The following is a 21,587-nucleotide window of genomic DNA, read 5'->3' as shown; positions in this document are numbered from 1 at the left end:
CCAGGCACCCCAAGGAGAAGGTACTCTTAAACAAAACACAAAAGAGTTAAAAACAAGATAGAAAAGACTAATACATTTGACTACCTCGAATTTTTTTTTTTACAAATAAAGGTCTTTATAAAATGAAGTTGAGGGGTGCCTGGGTGGCTCACTCATTAAGTGTTTGCCTTCAGCTCAGGTCATGATCCCAGGGTCCTGGGATCGAGCCCTGCATCGGGCTCCCTGCTCGGCGGGAAGCCTGCTTCTCCCTCTCCCACTCCCCCTGTTTGTGTTCCCTCTCTCGCTGTGTCTCTCTCTGTCAAATAAATAAATAAAATCTTAAAAAACAACAACAAAGTTGAAGGATAAGCAATAGAGTTGGAGAATGTACTGAAAACATGTTTTCCATTCAATAAATATTTACAGAATGTTTACTGTAAACGAGGCACTGTCCTAAACCCTGGGGATACAGCAAAAAACAAGACAAAGAAAGTCCTGCTTTTATGGGCTTTACATTCTGTAGGGAGACACAGAAGATAAACAAGTAAAGCAAACACATAATGTATAATTCCAGGTAGTGATAAGTGCTATGAAAGAAAGAAAGAAAGCAGAATAAGGGAATGGAGAGTGATGGTGTGGAGGAGAGGTGCTTTTGGAATAAAATTTGAGCAGAGATCTTCTGAATACTCAAAAAAGCAAACCATGCAAAGGCCTGAAGTTAAAGGATCCCAGGCCGTGGGATTATAGACACAAAAGTCTTCAAGTGGTAAAGAGTTTGGCATGCTTTAGGAAGAGAGACGAGAATAAGACTGAAATAAAAGTAAGCAGGGGCTAGAATGAACTGTTTGAAGAAGCAGGCAGAAGTCAAATTGTATAGGAGCTGGAAGGTCTTAGTTTTAAAAACTAGAAATTAGGATTCTATTTTAAATGTGATGGAAAGCCACTGAACATTTTATTTACATTTACTTTTGATTTTATTTTTTAAAGATTTTATTTATTTACTTGAGAGCAAGAGCAAAGGCAGAGGCAGAGGGAGAAGCAGATGCCTTGCTGAGCAGGGAGGCCAATGCGGGGCTCAATCCCAGGACCCTGGGATCATGACCTGAGCCAAAAGCAGGCGCTTAACTGACTGAGCCACCCAGGCGCCCCTACATTTACTTTTTAAATAGGCAATAGATGTAATAATTTTGAATTATGTAATAATATAAAAGGTATAAAAGTATATACACGAAGGGGCACCAGGGTGGAGCAGCTGGTTGAGCCTCTAGCTCTTGGTTTCAGCTCAGGTAGTAATCTCGGGGTCATGACATTGAGCCCTACCTCGGGCTCTGTGTTCAGCACGAGTCTGCTTAAGACTCCCTCTCCCTGAATACACAACCTAACCCTACACCTAAAGGAGCTGGAGAAAGAACAGCAAATAAAGCCTAAACCCAGCAGGAGAAGAGAAATAATAAAGATCAGAGCAGAAATCAATGAACTAGAAACCAAAAGAACAGTAGAACAGATCGATGAAACTAGAAGCTAGTTCTTTGAAAGAATAAGACTGATAAACCCTTGGCCAGACTTATCAAAAAGAAAAGAGGAAGGACCCAAATCAACAAAATCATGAATGAAAGAGGAGAGATCACAACCAACTAAAGAAATACAAACAATTTTAAGAACATATTATGAGCAACTATATACCAGCAAATTAGACAATCTGGAAGAAATGGATGCATTCCTAGAGATGTATCAACTACCAAAACTGAACCAGGAAGAAACAGAAAACCTGAACAAACCCATAACCAGTAAGGAAATTGAAGCAGTAATCAAAAATCTCCCAAGAAACAAGAGCTCAGGGCCAGAAGGCTTCCTAGGAGAATTCTACCAAACATTTAAAGAAGAATTAATACCTATTCTTCTGAAACTGTTCCAAAAAATAGAAATGGAAGGAAAACTTCCAAACTCATTTTATGAAGCCAGCATTACCTTGATCCCAAAACCAGACAAAGACCCCATCAAAAAGGAGAATTATAGACCAACAGCCCTGATGAAAATGGGTGCAAAAATTCTCACCAAAATACTAACCAATAGGATCCAACAGTACACATTAAAAGGATTATTCACCACGACCAAGTGGGATTTATCCCTGGGCTGCAAGGTTGGTTCAACATCCTCAAATCAATCAATGTGATACAATACATTAATAAAAGAAAGAACAAGAACCATATGATACTCCCAATAGATGCAGAAAAAGCATTTGACAAAGTACAGCATCCTTTCTTGATTAAAACTCTTCACAGTGTAGGGAATAGAGGGTACATACCTCAATATCATAAAAGCCATCTATGAAAAACCCACAGAGAATATCATTCTCAATGGGGAAAAACTGAGAGCTTTCCCCCTAAGGTCAGAAACACGGCAGGGATGTCCACTATCACCACTGCTACTCAACATAGTACTAGAAGTCCTAGCCTCAGCAATCAGACAACAAAAAGAAATAAAAGGCATCTGAATTGGCAAAGAAGTCGTCAAACTCTCACTCTTTGCAGATGATATGACACTTTATGTGGAGAACCCAAAAGACTCCATCCCCAAACTGCTAGAACTCATACAGGAATTCAGTAAAGTGGCAGGATATAAAATCAATGCACAGAAATCAGATGCATTTCTATACACCGAGACAGGAGAAAGTGAAATTAAGGAGTTGATCCCATTTACAACTGCACCCAAAACCATCAGATACCTAGGAATAAATCTAACCAAAGAGGCTAAGAATTTGTACTCAAAAACTATAGAACATTCATGAAAGAAATTGAGGAAGACACAAAGAAATGGAAAACATTCCATGCTCATGGATTGGAAGAAAAAATACTGTGAAGATGTCTATGCTACCTAGAGCAAGCTACATATTCAATGCAATCCCTATCAAAATACCATCAACCTTTTTCAAAGATATGGAACAAATAATCCTAAAATTTGTACGGAACCAGAAAAGACCACGAATAGCCAGGGGAATGTTGAAAAAGAAAAGCAAAGCTGGTGGCATCACAATTCCGGACTTCAAGCTCTATTACAAAGCTGTCATCATCAAGACAATATGGTACTGGCACAAAAACAGACACACAGATCAATGGAACAGAATAGAGAGCCCAGAAATGGACCCTCAACTCTATGGTCAACTAATCTTTGACAAAGCAGGAAAGAATGTCCTATGGAAACAAGACAGTCTGTTCAACAAATGGTGTTGGGAAAATTGGACAGCCACATGCAGAAGAATGAAACTGGACCATTTCCTTACACCACACACAAAAATAGACTCAAAATGGATGAAAGACCTAAATGTGAAAGAGGAATCCATCAAAATCCTTGAGGAGAACACAGGCAGCAACCTCTTCCACCTCAGCTGCAGCAATTTCTTCCTAGACACATCTCCAAAAGCAAGGGAAGGAAGGGCAAAAATGAACTATTGGGACTTCATCAAGATAAAAAGCTTTTGTACAGCAAAGAAACAGTCAACAAAACCAAAGATAACCGACAGAATGGGAGAAGATATTTGCAAATGACATATCAGATAAAGGGCTAGTATCCAAAATCTATAAAGAACTTATCAAACTCAACACCCAAAGAACAAAGAATCCAATCAAGAAATGGGCAGAAGACATGAACAGACATTCCTGCAAAGAAGACATCCAAACGGCCAACAGACACATGAAAAAGTGCTCAGCATCACTCGGCATCAGGGAAATCCAAATCAAAACCTCAATGAGATACCACCTCACACCAGTCAGAATGACTAAAATTAACAAGTCAGGAAACGACAGATGTTGGCGAGGATGCGGAGAAAGGGGAACCCTCCTACACTGTTGGTGAGAATGCAAGCTGGTGCAGCCACTCTGGAAAACAGTATGGAGGTTCCTCAAAAAGTTGAAAATAGAGCTACCCTATGACCCAGCAATTGCACTTTTGGGTATTTACCCCAAAGATACAAATGTAGTGATCTGAAGGGGCACCACACCTCCATGTTTATAGCAGCAATGTCTACAATAGCCAAACTATGGAAAGAGCCTAGATGTCCATCAACAGATGAATGGATAAAGAAGATGTGGTGCATATATATAATGGAATAGTATGCAGCCATCAAAAAATGAAATCTTGCCATTTGCAACGAAATGGATGTAACTAGAGGGTATTATGCTAAGCAAAATAAGTCAATCAGAGAAAGACAATTATATGATCTCACTGATATGAGGAATTTGAGAAACAAGACAGAGGATCATAGGAGAAGGGAGGGGAAAATGAAACAAGATGAAAACAGAGAGGGAGACAAACCATAAGAGACTCTTAATCTCAGGAAACAAACTGAGGGTTGCTGGAGTGGAGGGGGATGGGAGGGATGGGGTGGCTGGGTGATGGACATTGGGGAGGGTATGTGCTATGGGAAGCGCTGTGAATTGTGTAAGACTGATGAATTACAGACCTGTATCCCTGAAACAAATAATACATTATATGCTAATAAAAAAAAATAATAATAAAAGACTCCCTCTCCCTGGGATGCCTGGGTGGCCCAGTCAGTTAAGTGTCTGCCTTTGGCTCAGGTCACGATCCCAGGGTCCTGGGATCGAGTCCCACATCAGGCTCCTTGCTCTTGCACACTCACTCTATGACAATATATAAATAAATAAAATCTTAAAAAAAAAAGACTCCCTCTCCCTCTGCCACCCCCCTCCGTGAGTGCTCTCTCAGATAAGTATCTTTTAAAAAAAAGGTATATACATGGAAATTAAGTTTTCCATCCTCCTATCCTCTATCCAGACTCAACCTTGAACATAACCACTGTCCCCAGTTTCTTATACATCCTTCTAGAAATGGTCCCTGTAATTAAGTAAGTTGCTTCTGACTACAAATTGGCAGCATATTATCAGGGAGGTTCTAGTACCATGCACTGTACTTATAGCAAGCTATCATAAAGGTACATTTATATAACTTTGTATAAAGCTGCCCTAGTAGCAGCTTTATACATTGAATGTACTGTAGGTAATCTGAAGAGTCTCTGCTGCTGAATAGTGAATGTTAAAAATATTTGCTATTACAGGGGCGCCTGGGTGGCTCAGTTGGTTAAGCGGCTGCCTTTGGCTCCGGTCATGATCCTGGGGTCTTGGGATGGAGCCCCACGTCCGGCTCCCTGCTCAGCAGAGAGCCTGCTTCTCCCTCTCCCTACGCCTGCCGCTCTGTCTACTTGTGCTCTCTCTCTATCTCTCTGTCAAATAAATAAATAAAATCTAAAAAAATATATATTTGCTATTACAAACAATGCTATAATAAATACCCCTACATATAAATTAATCCTACATGTGCTAATATATTTACAGAATAAGGTATTATAAGTGTGGTTTGGTGGGTCAGAAGATTTTAATTATGATGGTACAGCCAAATTGCTTTTCACAGAAGCATATTATATTAAATTATATGACCTTCAGCAATATATGTGAGCCTGTTTCTCAACACTCTAGTTAACATAGTACTATGAAACTTTTTGCTATTTCTCAATAAATGAAAAATTACCTAACAGTAGTGGGGTTAGGCATTTTGCATGTTTAAGCATTATTAGTTTTTCCTCTTCTGTGAACTATCTACTCCTGTCTTGTGCCGTTTTCCTTTAGCTTTTAAAAAATTTCTATGCATATTTTTTGAATGAGCACTGTAACACATGACATAAAATTCAAAGATTTAAACATTAAACAATAAAAAATAATTCCCCCTCTTAAAATCCTGCCTCGGTCATTCGGTTCTCCTCAGAGGCAACCATTATTATCTATTTACTGGCTGCCTTCCAGAGCTTTCTATACATATGTACAGGCATGTGGTTTGTGTGTGTGTGTATTTAAAATACAAATGGCAGTATGTTATACCATTTTGTCTTTTTCATTTATTATATATGAGACTGCTCTATGTCTGTACAGATATAGCTACCACATTCTTTTTAAGCACATAGTATTCTACTGTATGGATATAGCATATTTATTTTAACTACAGTTCCCAAAGAGCTGCTGCATATGCTTGTGAAGGGAACTCCACTTACCAGGCCACGTGACTAAGTATGAGCTAGGAGAAGGGTATATTTCAGGCCCTACCCATGCAGGCTTTTTTTTTTTCTAGTTCACACAGTAACTCAGGATGAACTCACAGTGGCTCTGACTATGATGAAACAATTTGGTTGTTTTCAAGCCTTTGCTACTGCAAACAATGCTGCAATCATCCCTGTCTATACTTCATTTTATAAATATGTGAAATGTATCTGAAGGATAAATTCCTAAAAATGGAATTCCTTGGTAATATGGTATTTACATTTTAAATTTTAACAAGTTTTACTAAATTGCTCTCTGTAGCAATTTTACCAACTGCTATTGACAATATGTAAAAATGCCTTAACAGTGTTATCCATCATATTTCTTTGCCAATCTGATAAAACTGTAGTTCTAACTGGCATTTCTCTAATTTTGAAGTTGAATATCTTTGCATATGTTTAAGAACAATTTTTATTTCATAGTCTGTAAACTGAAGGATCACAGTTTTGCCCATTTTCCTAATGGGTGCTGGGTCTTCTTATTGATTCGTAGAAGCTCTTCACATATGAAAAAAACCAACCTTTTATGACATGAATTGCAATCTTACCATTTTTTTCATGTCTTTTGACTTTGAAATGTAGCTGAATTTCCCTAACAAATCTTTTATGGCTTCTGGGTTATGTGACATATTTAGAAAGACTCCCCACTTCTGCATTTAAATTCTTTCCTGTATTTTTTCCTACTACTTTATTATTTTATTATATTTAAATGTCTTCTCCATCTGGACTTCCTTTTGGTATAACTTGTAAGGTAGAAATCCAACTGCATTTTCTTCCATATGTATACTCAATTGTCACAACACCATTTACTGAAAAATCTAAATCTCCTACTGATCTGAATGCCGTATCTATTATTTCTAAATTTGCATATATATTTAGGTCTATTTCTGGACTTCTTTTTTTTTTTAAGATTTTATTTATTTATTTATTTACTTGACAGAGAGAGCGAGCACAAGCAGGGGGAGTGACAGGCAGAGGGAGAGAGAAAAGCAGACTCCCCTTGGAGCGGGTAGCCTGATGTAGGGCTCGATCCCAGGATCCTGGGATCATGATCTGAGCCGAAGACAGACGCTCAACCAACTGAGTTACCCAGGCACCCCTGCACTTCTTTTCTATTGAGTTGTCTGTCTATCCATGGCTTTAGTATCAGTTGTTTTAACTACCTAGCTTTATAAAATTTAGAGTTTTAACATAATTTCAGAAACTAGCTCTTCCCCCTTCTTTATCCTTCTTTTTCAGAATTTCATTGAAGGTTTTTAAGCAGTGGAGTGACACAATCTGATTTAAGATCATTCTGCTAACAATGTGGAGAAAAAAATGCGAAGGGCAAGAATGGAAGCAGGAAGACAGGTAGGTAGTCACTGCAATGAACCAGAGAAAAGATGATGGTGGCTCAAAGGAGGTAGCAATTGTAGTGGTAAGAAGTAAGGAACACTAGAGAGGAAGTCTGAGGGAAAATAAAAGTGTTCTGATTTAGACATATTATTTGAGATGGGTATTAATCATCTAAGTGTATATGTCAAGTAGGCAGCTGGATACATGAATCTGGAGCTCAGAGGTCATGGCAAGAGAAATAAATCTGGGAATAAGCCACCATCTAGGTGGCATTTAAAACCACAGGATGGTACTGAGTCCCTGAGAATAATGTAGATTGAGAAAAAGGACAAGTATTCTGACCTGGAAGCTGAAGAAGGTATTTAAACTGTATCAAATGTTACTGAAAGGATGGGTAAAATAAGAACTGAAAACTGACCACTGGATTTGCAAACAAAGGCTAGTGGCAACCTTGACAAGAGCAGTTTCAGTGGAATGGTGCAGACAAAGCCTGACTTAAGTGAGCTAAGGAAAGATAACAGATAAGGGAACTGAGGCAGAAAGTAGAGGCCACCCTTAGAGGAGTTTTTCTAAAATGGAGAGCAGAGAAATAGGACAATAGCTAGAGGGCTATGCTGTTAAAGGATTTTTTTAAATAGATATTAAGTATTACTGCATGTTTTTGTATCAGTGAAAATGAGTAGAAAGAGGTGGGGGCAAATCCAGAGTATATAAAGAAATTCTATAAATCAATAAGGAAAAAAATTCAACACAAAAATGGGGAAAAATTAGTAACAGGAAATTCAAAGAAAATTCAAATGTTCAAAAACATAGAAATATAAGCAAACATGCTAGTAATTAGTGACCTGCAAAGTAAGACAATAAGATTACTAAACAGATTGACAAAAAAAAAGTTTAAATCTGACAACATGAAATGATAGTGAGGCTGTGGGAAATGAGTACAATCATAAACTGCTGGTGGGAACAAAAACTGAAATAACCATTTTAAAAAAACTAAAAATGCAAATACTCTTTGACTCCAAAATTCCACTCTTTCATACCCACACTAGACAAACACCTGCACACATGCACATGGAGACATATGCAAGGATGTTCACTGTAGCAGAGATTTTGTAAGTTAAAAATTGAAGCAACCTAAGGTTCATCAATAAGTCAATGGATAAACAAAATGTGTTACTTCCACAAAATATTATACAGCAGTCAATAAACTAATAAACAAATTCCGTAAAGTCACAGGATACAACATTAACATACAGAAATTAATTGCATTTCTATACACTAATAATGAGCTATTAGAAAGAGAAAATTAAAAAACGATCCCACTTACAATTGCATCAAAAAGAATAAAATACCTGGGAATAAATTTAATCTAAGAGATAAAAGATCTGTACCCTGAAAATTGTAAGACACTGATGAAAGAAATTGAAGAAGATACAAATAAATGGAAAGCTATACCATGCTCATGGATTGGAAGAACTAATATTGTTAAAACACCCATACTACCCAAAGCAATCTACAGAGTCAATGCATCTCCCATCAAATACTAACATTTCTCACAGAACTAGAACAAAGAATCCTAAAATTTGTATGAAACCACAAAGACTTCAACTAGCCAAAGCAACCTGAGAAAGAAGAACAAAGCTGAAGGTATCACGCTCCCTGATTTCAAACTATACTACAAAGCTATAGTAACCAAAACAGTATGGTACTGACATGAAACAGACACACAGATCAATGAAATAGAACAGAGAACCCAGAAATAAACCCGCCCATAGATGGTCAATCAATCTACACCAAAGGAGACACACTATAGTGTGTAAAGGACAATGTCTTCAATAAATGGTGTTGGGGAAAACCCAGCAACTACATGCACAAGAAGAAACTAGGGATGCCTGAGTGGCTCAGTTGATTGTCTGACTCTTTTTTTTTTTTAAGATTTTATTTATTTATTTGACACAGAGAGAGTGAGAGGGAGAGAGAGAGAGAACATAAGCAGGGGGAGTGGCAGGCAGGCAGAGGGAGAGGCAGGCTCTGTGCTGAGCAAGGAGCCCGATGTGGGACTCGATCCCAGGACCCCGGGATCATGACCTGAGCCAAAGGCAGACGCTTAACGACTGAGCCACCCAGGCGCCCTAAGCGTCTGACTCTTGATCTCAGCTCAGGTCTTGATCTCAGGGTTGTGAGTTCAAGCCCCACATCAGGCTCCATGTTGGGTGAGGAGCCTACTTTAAAAAAAAAAAAAAAAAAAGAATGAAACTGGACCACTATTTTACACCACATAGAAAAATAAATATGAAATGGATTAAAGACTTGAATGAAAGAGCTGAAGCCATAAAATCCTAGAAGAAAACATAGGAAGTTAGCTACTTTAAAAGATTTTTATTTATTTATTTGAGAGAGAGCAGAAGCAAGGGGAGGAGCAGAGGGAGAGAGAGAGAGAGAATCTCTCAGACTCCTCACTCAGCATGGAATCCAACAGAGGGCTCAATCTGAAGACCCTGAAATCACAACCTGAGCCAAAACCAAGATTTGGACACTCAACTGACTGAGCCACCCAGGCACCCCAGGAAGTTAGCTATTTGACATCAGTACTAGCAACATTTTTTTGGCAAGAGCAGCAAAAGCTAAAATAAACAAACAGAATTACATCAAACCAAAAAGCAAGGAAATGATGGGCGCCTGGGTAGCTCTGTTGGTTGAGCCACTGCCTTCGGCTCAGGTCATGATCCTGGAGTCCCGGGATCGAGTCCCGCATCGGGCTCCCTGCTCGGCAGGGTGTCTGCTTCTCCCTCTGACCCTCCTCCCTCTCATGCTCTCTGTCTCTCATTCTCTCTGTCTCAAATAAATAAATAAAATCTTAAAAAAAATAAAAAGCAAGGAAATGATCAACAAAATGAAAAGGCAATCTACTGAAAAGGAGAAAATATTTGCAAATCATGCATCTGATAAGGGATTAAATACCAAAATATAGGAAGAACTTACACAACTTAGTATCAAAAAAAAATAAACAACCCAATTAAAAAATGGGCAGAGGACTTCAATAAGCATTTTTCCAAAGAAGACATACAGATGGTCAACAGACACATGAAAAGATGATCACCATCACTCATCATCAGGGAAGGACAAATCAAAACCACAATGATATATCACCTCAAACCTGTCAGATTAGATATTATAAAAAAGACAAAAAATTACAAGTGTTGGCAAGGATGTAGGAAAAAACCCCTGTGCACGTTTTTTTTTAAGATTTTATTTATTTATTTGACAGAGAGAGACACAGCAAGAGAGGGAACACAAGTAGAGGGAGTGGGAGAGGGAGAAGCAGGCTTCCCGCTGCGCAGGGAGCCCGATGCGGGGCTTGATCCCAGGACGCGGGGCTCAATCCCAGGACCCTGGGATCATGACCTGAGCCAAAGGCAGATGCTTAACCACTGAGCCACCCAGGGGCCCCCCTCATGCACTTTTGGTGAGAATGTATATTGGTGCAGCAACTGTGGAAAACAGTATAGAGTTTCCTCAAAAAATTAAAAATAAAACTACCATATGATCCAGGATTTCCACTTCTGGGAATTTATCCAAAGAAAACCAAAACACCAAAGTAAAGAGATACATGCACCCCAAAGTTCACTGCAGCATTATTTACAATAGCCAATAGCCAAGATATGGAAACAACCTAAGTGTTCATTGATAGATGGATGGATAAAGAAGATGTGATAAACACACACACACACACACAAAGAGGAATATAACTCAGCCGAAACAAAGAATGAAATCTTGCCATTTGCAACAACATAGATGGACCTAGAGGGTATTATGCAAAGTGAAATAAGTCAGAGAAAGACAAATAAGTCAAACAGAGAAAGATAAACATCATAGAATTTCACTTGTATGTAAATCTAAAGTTATTTAAATAGTCTTAAATTTCAGGGAGAGGTGAGATACAGTAAAGTACAAAGAAGAAAATCTGCAAATGTCAGTAAACTTTCTATAAAGATCTAGGTAGTAAATGTTTTAGACTTTGCAGGCCATACAGACTCTGTTGCAACTCCTCATCTCTGCTATTGTAGTGCAGAAGTAGCCACAGGCAATCCATAAATGAGTGAGTGGCTGTGTTCCAATAAAATTATATTTACAGAAACAGGTCGTGGGCTGGACTTGGTCCACTCCATACTTTGCCAAATCCTGCTCTACTGTATTCCCACCACTGAGAATTAACCATTGTTAGATTGGGCTTATTTGCCTAGTTTTTTTTCCTATTTTTCTAAACTGAAAATATTAATCAGAGCTATTCTATAACACAGGTTAAATGACTGGTGAATTATAGAAGTACTACACATAGGGAAAAATATAGGGCAGTCATATTTAATATGAGAGATGTATGCCTGAAAACCCTGAATAATTCAAAACTAACTGTCCCATACATATAGAGGAGGGATGTATTCTCAGAATACATAAATCTACAACCAATATAGAATGCTTTTTTTTTTTAAAGATTTCATTTATTTACTTGAGAGAGAGAGTATACATGAGCGGTGGGGAGGGGCAGAGGGAGAGGGACAAACAGACTCCCCGCCAAGCAGGGAACCCCAGAGGGGCTCGATCCCAGGCACCTGGGTGGCTCAGTTGGTTGAGTGTCTGCCTTCGACTCAGGTCATGATCCCAGGGTCCTAGGATCGAGCCCTACATCAGGCTCCCTGCTCCATGGGAAGCCTGCTTCTCCCTCTCCCACTCCCCCTGCTTGTGTTCCCTCTCTTGCTGTGTCTCTCTCTGTCATATAAATAAATAATAATTTTAAAAATCTTTAAAAAAAAAAAAAGTATCAAATTAGGAGAAGCTCTCTCTCCACATCATGGGGAAGGCTAGTCTGAGTCCTTGAAAGACTTCTGTTAACGAATGGATCTAACGTAGCTGGTTCTTTAATTTTTTTTTCACTGAAGATTTTTTTTTTCACTGAAGGTTTCTTGATATGCAGAAACACTGTCCGTTTTTCACCTTGCCACCATGAAACAGCAATCCACATTTGGATCATTTCCTTTAATAATAGCAATTGTTGCTGGAATATGGTCAAAAGCATATGCCAGTTACTTCACTGTTGGCTGTTGTGCTGAAGGCCCAGGCTAACTGCTGGGGCCCTGTTTTTCTAATTCTAGCAAGTCTTCCTTTATTAATCCATGGAGAACAACCCAAGCAAAATGTCAACATCCCCTTCACCAACCTTGTACAAATTCACCTTCTTTACCACTTTCACAGATTCTTTATTAGGTGTGAGGCTGTCTTCCAAGTTAAAGCCTCTTTAGATTATGGTAAAACTGAAATGTTTTTGATAGCTTCAGTTAGCAGTTATAGCTTCTTACAGCCTTGATAGGCTTTAAAATTGGAAAGCCAGCCATGTAAACTTTTTGTCTCACTTTCCCTTCCTTTCAAATCATCAGAACACTTCAAGCTTTAGCACAGGCGATGGCTTGGCCTTAGGGGCACATTATGGCAGCACTGATCTTGCAGCTGTGTTGCCAGGATTTTTTCCCATTTATTCCATTATTTTTTCCTGGTTATAAGATATTTTCATGCGAACTAAATAATGTGCCTTCTTTAATGCTGCTTTTGTTTTTTTGAGCATTATCTCTAATATTCTGCAAGTTTCACTCTCCTAAATGAACAGCACAGGGGTTCACAGCCGAGGCCTGGCCTTCATCACAGAGCTTTATAATATCTAATTTCTGTTCCAAAGATTCTGAATTTGGGGCACACTTTTCAGCACTAGCATACACTACTTAATGAATCTGAATGATAATGTTACATGATACATAAAAATATTTTTAATTGTACCAAAAGCAAATGCTAAGAGAACAGCCAAAACAGTCACCAAAAACATCAACCCAAGATCTGATACATTAGGTTCATACGATATTGATAAAGGATGATGGGAATTTTGTTTCCTGCTAACATAAGACACAGACAACGACATAGTTTGCAATCCTTTCGGCCTGCCAGATTTGAAATTATGCATTTCTTCAAAATATTTTTTTTAATTTTGGAAAGTTTCACAATATTTCAAATTTGAGACATAAAGTGGGAATTTAAATGTATTTTTACTTTGCACTATTTTCAGCCTCACATAATTTGAAGATGCACAAAACAACACTACACTGAACTTTTTCAAGAGACTTTCTCTCTTTCTCTTTCTTTCTTTAAGTAGGCCCCACACCCAGCATGGAGCCCAACACAGGGCTTGAACCCTGAGATCAAGACCTGAGCTGAAATCAAAAGTCAGACGCTTTAACTGACTGAGCCACCCAGGTGCCCCTCAAGAGACTTTCTAGTCTTAAAGAAAAATACTTGAATGTAGTAACCAGATGGAATTAACAAGTATTTAAAGAAATTAAGGAGACAGAACACAATGAAATAAATCAGAAACGCATTCTTATTAATGATGTAACTTTAAGATCTCAAAATTAGTACATAATAGGTTATTACTCTTTTTTTAAAGACTAACCTGCAAACAGAAATATATTCAGGTACATATTAAAATGCTACATCCAAAATGAAAATAAACACAAGTGGCACTATGAGGGAAAATATTAACAATAAAACTTACATCTTCGATGATCTTTGCTGCGTCTTTAGTAACTGCACCTGTAATAAATTAAAACATACATTATCCCCAGAATATACAGATGTAAACACTGAGACCAAGAAATTACTTTCCTCTTACTAAGGTGGGCCAGAGTCTAGTCCAGGATTTCACAAAAAATGGTCCAACGAAACTGGGCGTCAATATCACCTGGGATGCTTGGTAAAGGTAAAGATTCTTGGGCCTCAATCTTATCCAGCTGTATTACAATCTCCAGTGATAAAGGCAAGTATATTAAAATCGCTTAGGTTCTTAAAAAAATAAACTATACATGCCACTTCCTTCCCCACCCAGGCCAACCTACTTGCTACCCACTTCCCTCTGAGAAAAAGGGGCATGTTTCCTTATATAAATATAAATGTAAATATTAGCAACAAGAGCTACTTAGAAGACAGCACTCACCTCTACAGTCTAACCAAATGCCTTTATATCAAGTCATACCTTTTAAAACACTGCTAGTGTTCCCTGTAGGCTGGGTAGGAGATATTTTTGCCAATGACACCACACTGGTTATAACTGGTGTTGTATTTTTCCTTGCAGAAGGGAGCTCCACTGAAGCAGTTTGCGCCTTATAAATATTTACTGATTAAAATAAAAAGGTAAGACCTAGTATAAACAAAAAGGTTACACACAAAATAAACCCTGTTTAACAACTAAGTTTTCAAGGAGCAGGGCAAATATCTAACTCTGTATAAAGAGTGATTCTGGTCAATTAACATTCGATAGGACTTAAAAGACAGGCTGATTCTCTAAAATTATAAACTTCAAATGCTACTTAACAGGTAAAAATATAGGTATTAGCTTCAGAATCAACTGGGCTTTTCTATTAGTGAATATTAAAACTCCTCCATCTAAGCTTGCTTCCAATAAAAATTTAACACGATAATTTTTATAAATAAGTTGGTGAGGCACCTGTCCATCCACTGGTTTTTTGCCAACCCATATTATAAAATGAAAATTCTACCACTGACCTGACTGGTCTTAGGGAATAGATGATGACATAAAAGATTGGCACGTGGCATATGTGATTAAGGTGATGATGAATAAGACTGCAAAAGGTAGACAAGGGCCAGACTGTAAGGACAAAGCACATGGATTCTGTCAATTCAACAGCACTCCAGGCTTTGATCAGAGAGCATAATACCAAATGTTTTGAACCCAGCTCTGAGAAGTACTACTTCAAGGAACTACTATAAGAACATGCCACATATGTATCTATTCATCTGGATATTTTGACCATATTAGCTGTCCTACTTGCAAAATTATTTTATTCTTAGCCAACAAAACTTTGCTACCTATGAAGAACTGGTCTACTTTATTTTTTCTGATATAATTAATGTGTTGGGTTTTTTCCTTGGCTATAAGCAAGCTCTGGATCAAATCTTATGCCAGTCACAGAAACTATATTAACATACTTATATCCTCTCCCTTTGTTTGCCCTGATTTTCTATTTTTTTTTCTAGTTTATTAACTGAATAACATATATCTCTTAGTGGAAGTTATTTATGTATAGATAAATTCAACCAAAAGCAATCAAATCTAACTTTCTGATAAAACTAGTGCTTATCATAACATTTATTGATTCCTTGGTGTGTTTGATTATGATAGCAAAAAGCATCAGGATTAACCTTCCCTGAAGGGCAAGCTTTAAGAATTCTTACAGGAAAATTTAAGGAAATCCACACTATTTGAATCCAGTAAAATTTTGTTTTTATTACTGTCTGTGCTAATAGCATATCCTAGCACTAACATAAAGATCCTGTTAGCCAAGTTTAATTTTACCTTTATTTTGTGAAAGAGGGTCATTCATAATTTGCCGATGACAAAACTCCAAGACACAAAATAAGTTACAGAAATGCTTGATGTTTCCTCGCCATTTTATGGACTCACTTAGCTTACCCTGTCGTTTACAGCCATCGCACTTGGCCATCTGAGAAAGAAATGTAAGGTAGGATAGGCTTAAAACCACAAAATAATGAAAAGATAGCATTAGTCATAAAACCAGAAGGCACTAAGAAAACAGGATGTATAAGTCAGGTGTGATCACAAAATATAGGGTTTAAAATAATGTGGTTAAAAATAGATATACTTAATTATTTGTTTCCACATAAATGCCCTCAATATATAGAATATAAAAATTGATCTCCCATTTTCAAAATTACTGATGAAGGAATTTAGAGGTAGGTTCTACTTTTAAGAGGTTAAGCAGCAGCATAATGTAGTAGAAAGAATATGGACTTTGGAGTTGTAAAGACACTGATTCATTCAAAAAATATTTAATCAGGTATCCTTTGTCTTGAGCACTGAGATAGATTCCTGGTCATATAGTTGTGATAAAGACATACTTCTCCATGAAGAAGATTATATTTTAGGGGGTAGGTAGGCAAAAAAACCAGATGGTTTCACTCAAGTATTATAGGTGCTGTCTAGCTATCACCTACCAGCTTCTTGAAGGTTATATTACGTATCTTCCTTGGATCTTGCTCTTTTACCTTATTTATAAACTGGTAGTAATATACCTACCTCCAAGGACCATAGTGAGGATTAAATAAAACAACACTTATGAAACACTAGGTGTGTATTAGTGGTTCAATTAATTGTAGCTTTCACAGTTAGCCTTTCAAAAGGTAATTTTTTTAAAAGGTAGTGGGTAAGGACGTCAGTCATAGTCATTTGACCTATTAAGTGAGAACAAGGTCTGACTTCTAATTCATCACAGCAACCTTCTGAATGAGAGAGCCACTTAACGCAACATAACGACGTAAGGTTCTAACTTAAGAGAACTCAGTTATAAATAAGGTCAATATGCCTCAAGAGAAAGCAAAATATAAAAATAAAAGGAATATATGTTCAAACAACAACAAAGTCTCCAGAAATCCTATACTCTTCACCCCCAAAATTTCATATTTATATTCAGTTGAATTTTGCTTTAGGAGCCCATAATTTATTTTAACCCAGTTCTAAACAGTAAATTTTACTTCACATGATCCAAACATATTTTAAGAAAATAATTTCTACTAACTTCAGAAAGCCAAAAAGGTATGTTACATTTACCTGATAAAACAAAACTGTAAATTTGGACATGCAATCTTCACAACAAAACTCTTCTAACTTGCCCTCCAGTCGATTTTCTACCAAATTAGGGGATGTCTGTGAGCAATAACTGCACATCTTACAGTAATTTCCCCATCGTTCTCCAAAGTCACGGGCAGAGAGGAATTTGCAAACTGAGAACCAGAAGGGATGAAAGGAAGAAACATCAAACTTATATTAACCTGAAGGAGATAAAATGAGTTTCCACAGTCTCAGGTACCAGCTAAGCTAATTTCTACATACTTGACACAATTACTTGCTTCTAGGATAGGAGCAAGGATAGTCTCTATATTCACAAAACAAACTCGTATCACCTTTTACATATACTCTAAATATTAGGCCATCTATATTCAGAAACATCACAGATATAAAAGTTTCTTAAGCCAAGAAGCAGTAATTGCTTAAGTACCCTCTTTACAAGTGGGTGCAAGAACAGAAAGATCTCTCAAGTCATTGCTAAACTTATGAAGAGATTTTTTACACTCTATACTAATATCATTGACCTAATTATCTTTCAAAAGTCTTTTTTGAGCTTTAAAGCAATTTATTTAAGATTACTGTAATTTAAAACATCACCACAAGCCAATCATGATCACAAATATATTACAATATTTAAAATCTTTTTCAGGGCGCCTGGGTGGCGCAGTCAGTTGAGCATCCAACTCTTGGTTTCAGCTCAGGTCGTGCTCTCAGGGTCTTGGGATCGAGCCCCACATCAGGCTCTGTGCCCAGCGTGCAGTCTGCTTAAGACTCTCTTTTCCTCTGCCCCTCCCTGCTGTGTGCTTTCTCTAAAATAAATAAATCTTTAAAAAAATTTTTTTCAAGTTTTTCTTTATTGAGATTATAGTTAACATTTAGAAGTATAGACGTTAAAGTGACTTAAGTATAAAAACAGTGAATTAAGCATCAACTCAAGAAAAATCCTCAAATTATACCTCATAAAACAAAATTACTTGAAAATTATAGATTAATGGCTCAACTCAGCGTGAATTACTTTATAACAACAACATGCTCTGTGGATAAAACTGAACTGGCTTGCTTTCTTTACCTTCACTACAGAATGGCTTATCAACCCCTGAGAATCGGACAGTCTCCTTTATAATTTTCTGCAATTTACAGTAGTCACACATTGCCATAACTTTATGTTTCTTTTTGTATTCATCAGAGCAAGTCTTGCCACAAAACAGAAACATTTTACCCTGCAGAGAGAAAAAAAAAATAGTCATTAAGACCTAATTAAACAGTGGCTTTATCTTTAAGAAATCATTCTCCTCATTTCAAAGCAAATTAAGTGACTGTCGAAGATGAAAAGACAAATGCTTCTGATGGATACATTTATATTCCATCCCTTTCATGATTTCTCTTTACCTTGTAGAAAAGGAGTTCTGGTTTTGTGGCAAACAGATGGCTACAGTGTTGACACTTGAGTTTAACAAGTGTCTGAGCTACAGCAACTTGGGATGGGGCAGCAAGAGGCTGGAAACTGGCTGTGGCAGAGGCAGAGCTGCTGATGGAGCCGGTGGGACCGGAACCGGAACCGGCAGAGGCGTTACCTCCTGCAGCTGACACTGCTGACCCAGACGGTGGGCTTACAACCACTTGGCCCTGAGATGGGGGTGCCGCTGAAGAGTTTGTTCCTTTGGGCTTGTTAAATACATTCTGGAAGAACACAAATAAGGCAAAGATTTGCAACTAAGAAGTAACATGACTTGGGTAATTTTCGTTTTCTTGTTTTAATAAATTAATGCCCCCACAAATATTTCCTTAACACTTTATAAAGTACTTCACAGGAAGAGTTTAAATGGCATACTTCCAGAATAGAAGGACTGAGAAATGCAACATTATAAGGTTAAGGACTGGAATTAGGGCTTCCCAGACACTTCTAATACAGGGCTCTAATAAACTAAAGCAGACCCCTTCTTTCCCTCAAAATACCCCTCCACTGGCACGCCCATCACCAACTAGCCTCTGATGGCCATGAAGAGCATGGTGGCCACCAGTGGTCTCTTTTGCCCTGGTGCCAGGGACATTTTATCAGGCATCTTGCCATCCCAGAGGGTCACTAAACTCTACTTGCTCCGTCTGTCTCAGAGAGTGAGGAACAAATGGGACAAGTAAATGGAGGCTTACAATTTCATGCCAGGAGTCATTACATTTGGCCCAGGATGAGAGGAAGGGACACAAGAGGACTTATCTGAACCATATCTTAAGTTCCCATCCTTTTGAAAGGGAGAGAACCAAAGGCAAAAGTGGGAGGGAAGGGTAGTTTATGTAGGGACCCTGAATAGGGAAGACGGCACTGAGGCTCAATACCTGGCTGAGACATTTTGCAGAAATGACTTCGGGGACCAGAGTTGAACAGAATTTTTTTCTTTCTAACTTAAATTTAATCTTTTGTAAATATAGACCTTCGGCAGTTAACATATTGCCATAGACCAATGCCTAAAAGAACCTCAGGGGTAAAATACTACCTTAGATCATACCTGGAAAGCCACCACACAATTGGAGCTGCAGAAGCTGTATATGGTTCCATTGGACATGGCTAGGTGATACTGAGGGATTGCTGAGGTTTTACAACTATGACATGAAACCTGGACACCTTGGTAAGAAAAAATAAAAACCAATGAATAAGCTACATAGATGAACAAATGATCCAAAAGTGTATTAGAAGGATTAAAAAATAGTAATATACAAAACTAAAATCAAGGAACTTTACAATAATCTGTGCTAACTGCAACTAATCGCAGTGAAGTTCTACTTACACAAAAATTTAGAACTTACAAGTGATTTTTTTTTTTTGGTCTTTCTTTTCACATAGAAACTACAAAATAAATACCTCAACCAAGAAAATCAGTGAAAAACTATTTTCACTTAAAAATGAGTTCTCGGAAACTAAATCTTGGGTCTCAGTTTAACCACATAGATAAATTCAGTTTGTAACAAAATGAAAGAAAAGCAGCTACACTGAATAGTTACTAAATCTATAAATTTATCGAATTTAAACATTACCTGAAGAAATAACTGTCTTAACTCTGTAAGCAGATAAGCAATTAATAGAGCAGAAAAGCTCAGTTTTTCCTGAGTCATTGGTAGTCTCAATCATTTCAGCTGAGGGCCTCAATGATTTCCCCAAGGCATATGGAGGAGTTTGGGCTGAATTCTATCAAGAAAATAAAATAACATTTAGATACCTAGCACAAACATACAAGTTGTATAAGAAAAGAAAAAAGAAAACCTACCTACAAAGACTGCCTTTGGCTGAAATATTTGAACATGATTATGAGGCCACTCTATAGATTTTTCTCGAAGTTGGGATGTGGGAAAAATAAGTTCTTTCAGACAATAATAAAATGAAACTGAAGAAAATTAGTAACTACTCATGTATATTAACAACAAAACACATTAAAGGTAATTAATTTGGTATTTGTAATGCACTTTTTTCAGTACAAATAATCAAGAATGACCAGGTAATCCATGAACCAAAGGGCCATCCTCACCAGATCTTGGACATCAATCTAGAAGATCATCTACCACCTTTAAGATTACTTAACCAGTTAAGACTCTTTAGCAGGAGGAAACAGAGATGATGTTCAATGTATATTAAGAGATCTTACAGAACTACCTGTTTTTCAAGCTCAGTTCACAATAAAATCTGCCTGTAACTTTACTCATGTTTTAAGAAACAATAATAATAATGGCTACCATTTACATAAATTACCAATATTATTATTTATTCGGTGCTTGCCATGAGCTAGGCCCTATGCTAAATAACTTATATACTGTATCAAAGAATCCTTTCAACAACATAGTGAGATACTTTAAGAAATTATATTAACAAAAAGGTTAAATTAATTTTAATTCAATTAACAAATAAACAGAAAAGTGGGAGATCAAACATTTCATCTCACTCCAAAGTTCCAGACACTACCCTATACTGTCACTGACACAACATAAAGTCTCTAAATGAGAAGTTATATGGGGTAGGTATTTATCCCAAAGATACAAATGTAGTTATCCGAAGGGGCACCTGCACCCCAATGTTTATAGCAGCAATGTTCACAACAGCCAAACTATGGAAAGAGCCCAGATGTCCACTGACAGATGAATGGATAAAGAAGATGTGGTGTGTGTATATGTATATATGTGTATATATATATATATAATGGAATACTACTCAGCCATCAAAATCAAATCTTGGGGCACCTGGATGGCTCAGTCGTTAAGCGTCTGCCTTCGGCTCAGGTCATGATCCCAGGGTCCTGGGATCGAGTCCCACATCGGGCTCCCGACTCGGTGGAAAGCCTGCTTCTCCCTCTCCCACTCCCCCTGCTCATGTTCCTGCTCTCGCTATCTCTCTCTGTCAAATAAATAAATAAAATCTTTAAAAAAAAAAAAAGCCTGCTATTTGCAACGACATGGATGGACCTAGAGAGTATTATGCTA

General features: G+C 37.6%; 1 protein-coding gene across 1 annotated transcript in view; it reads right to left on the bottom strand.

Annotated features, from left to right (window-relative positions):
* Nucleotides 1–21,587, bottom strand: part of ZMYM6 (zinc finger MYM-type containing 6) — a 42,969-nt gene that overhangs the window by 5,106 nt on the left and 16,276 nt on the right. Inside the window, exons 7-14 of the mRNA XM_035019146.1 lie at nt 20,154–20,304; nt 19,628–19,743; nt 18,513–18,803; nt 18,193–18,343; nt 17,106–17,278; nt 15,834–15,981; nt 14,493–14,633; nt 14,016–14,053 (exon numbers count right to left, since the gene is read on the bottom strand). Of these exons, the coding sequence (XP_034875037.1) occupies nt 14,016–14,053; nt 14,493–14,633; nt 15,834–15,981; nt 17,106–17,278; nt 18,193–18,343; nt 18,513–18,803; nt 19,628–19,743; nt 20,154–20,304 (1,209 nt within the window). The remainder of the gene's footprint in view (nt 1–14,015; nt 14,054–14,492; nt 14,634–15,833; nt 15,982–17,105; nt 17,279–18,192; nt 18,344–18,512; nt 18,804–19,627; nt 19,744–20,153; nt 20,305–21,587) is intronic.

This window comes from Mirounga leonina, unplaced genomic scaffold (assembly GCF_011800145.1).
Source record: "Mirounga leonina isolate KUSES-001 unplaced genomic scaffold, KU_Mleo_1.0 Mir_173, whole genome shotgun sequence".
Classification (NCBI taxonomy): domain Eukaryota; kingdom Metazoa; phylum Chordata; class Mammalia; order Carnivora; family Phocidae; genus Mirounga; species Mirounga leonina.
This window is presented reverse-complemented; position numbering and strand designations above follow the sequence as displayed.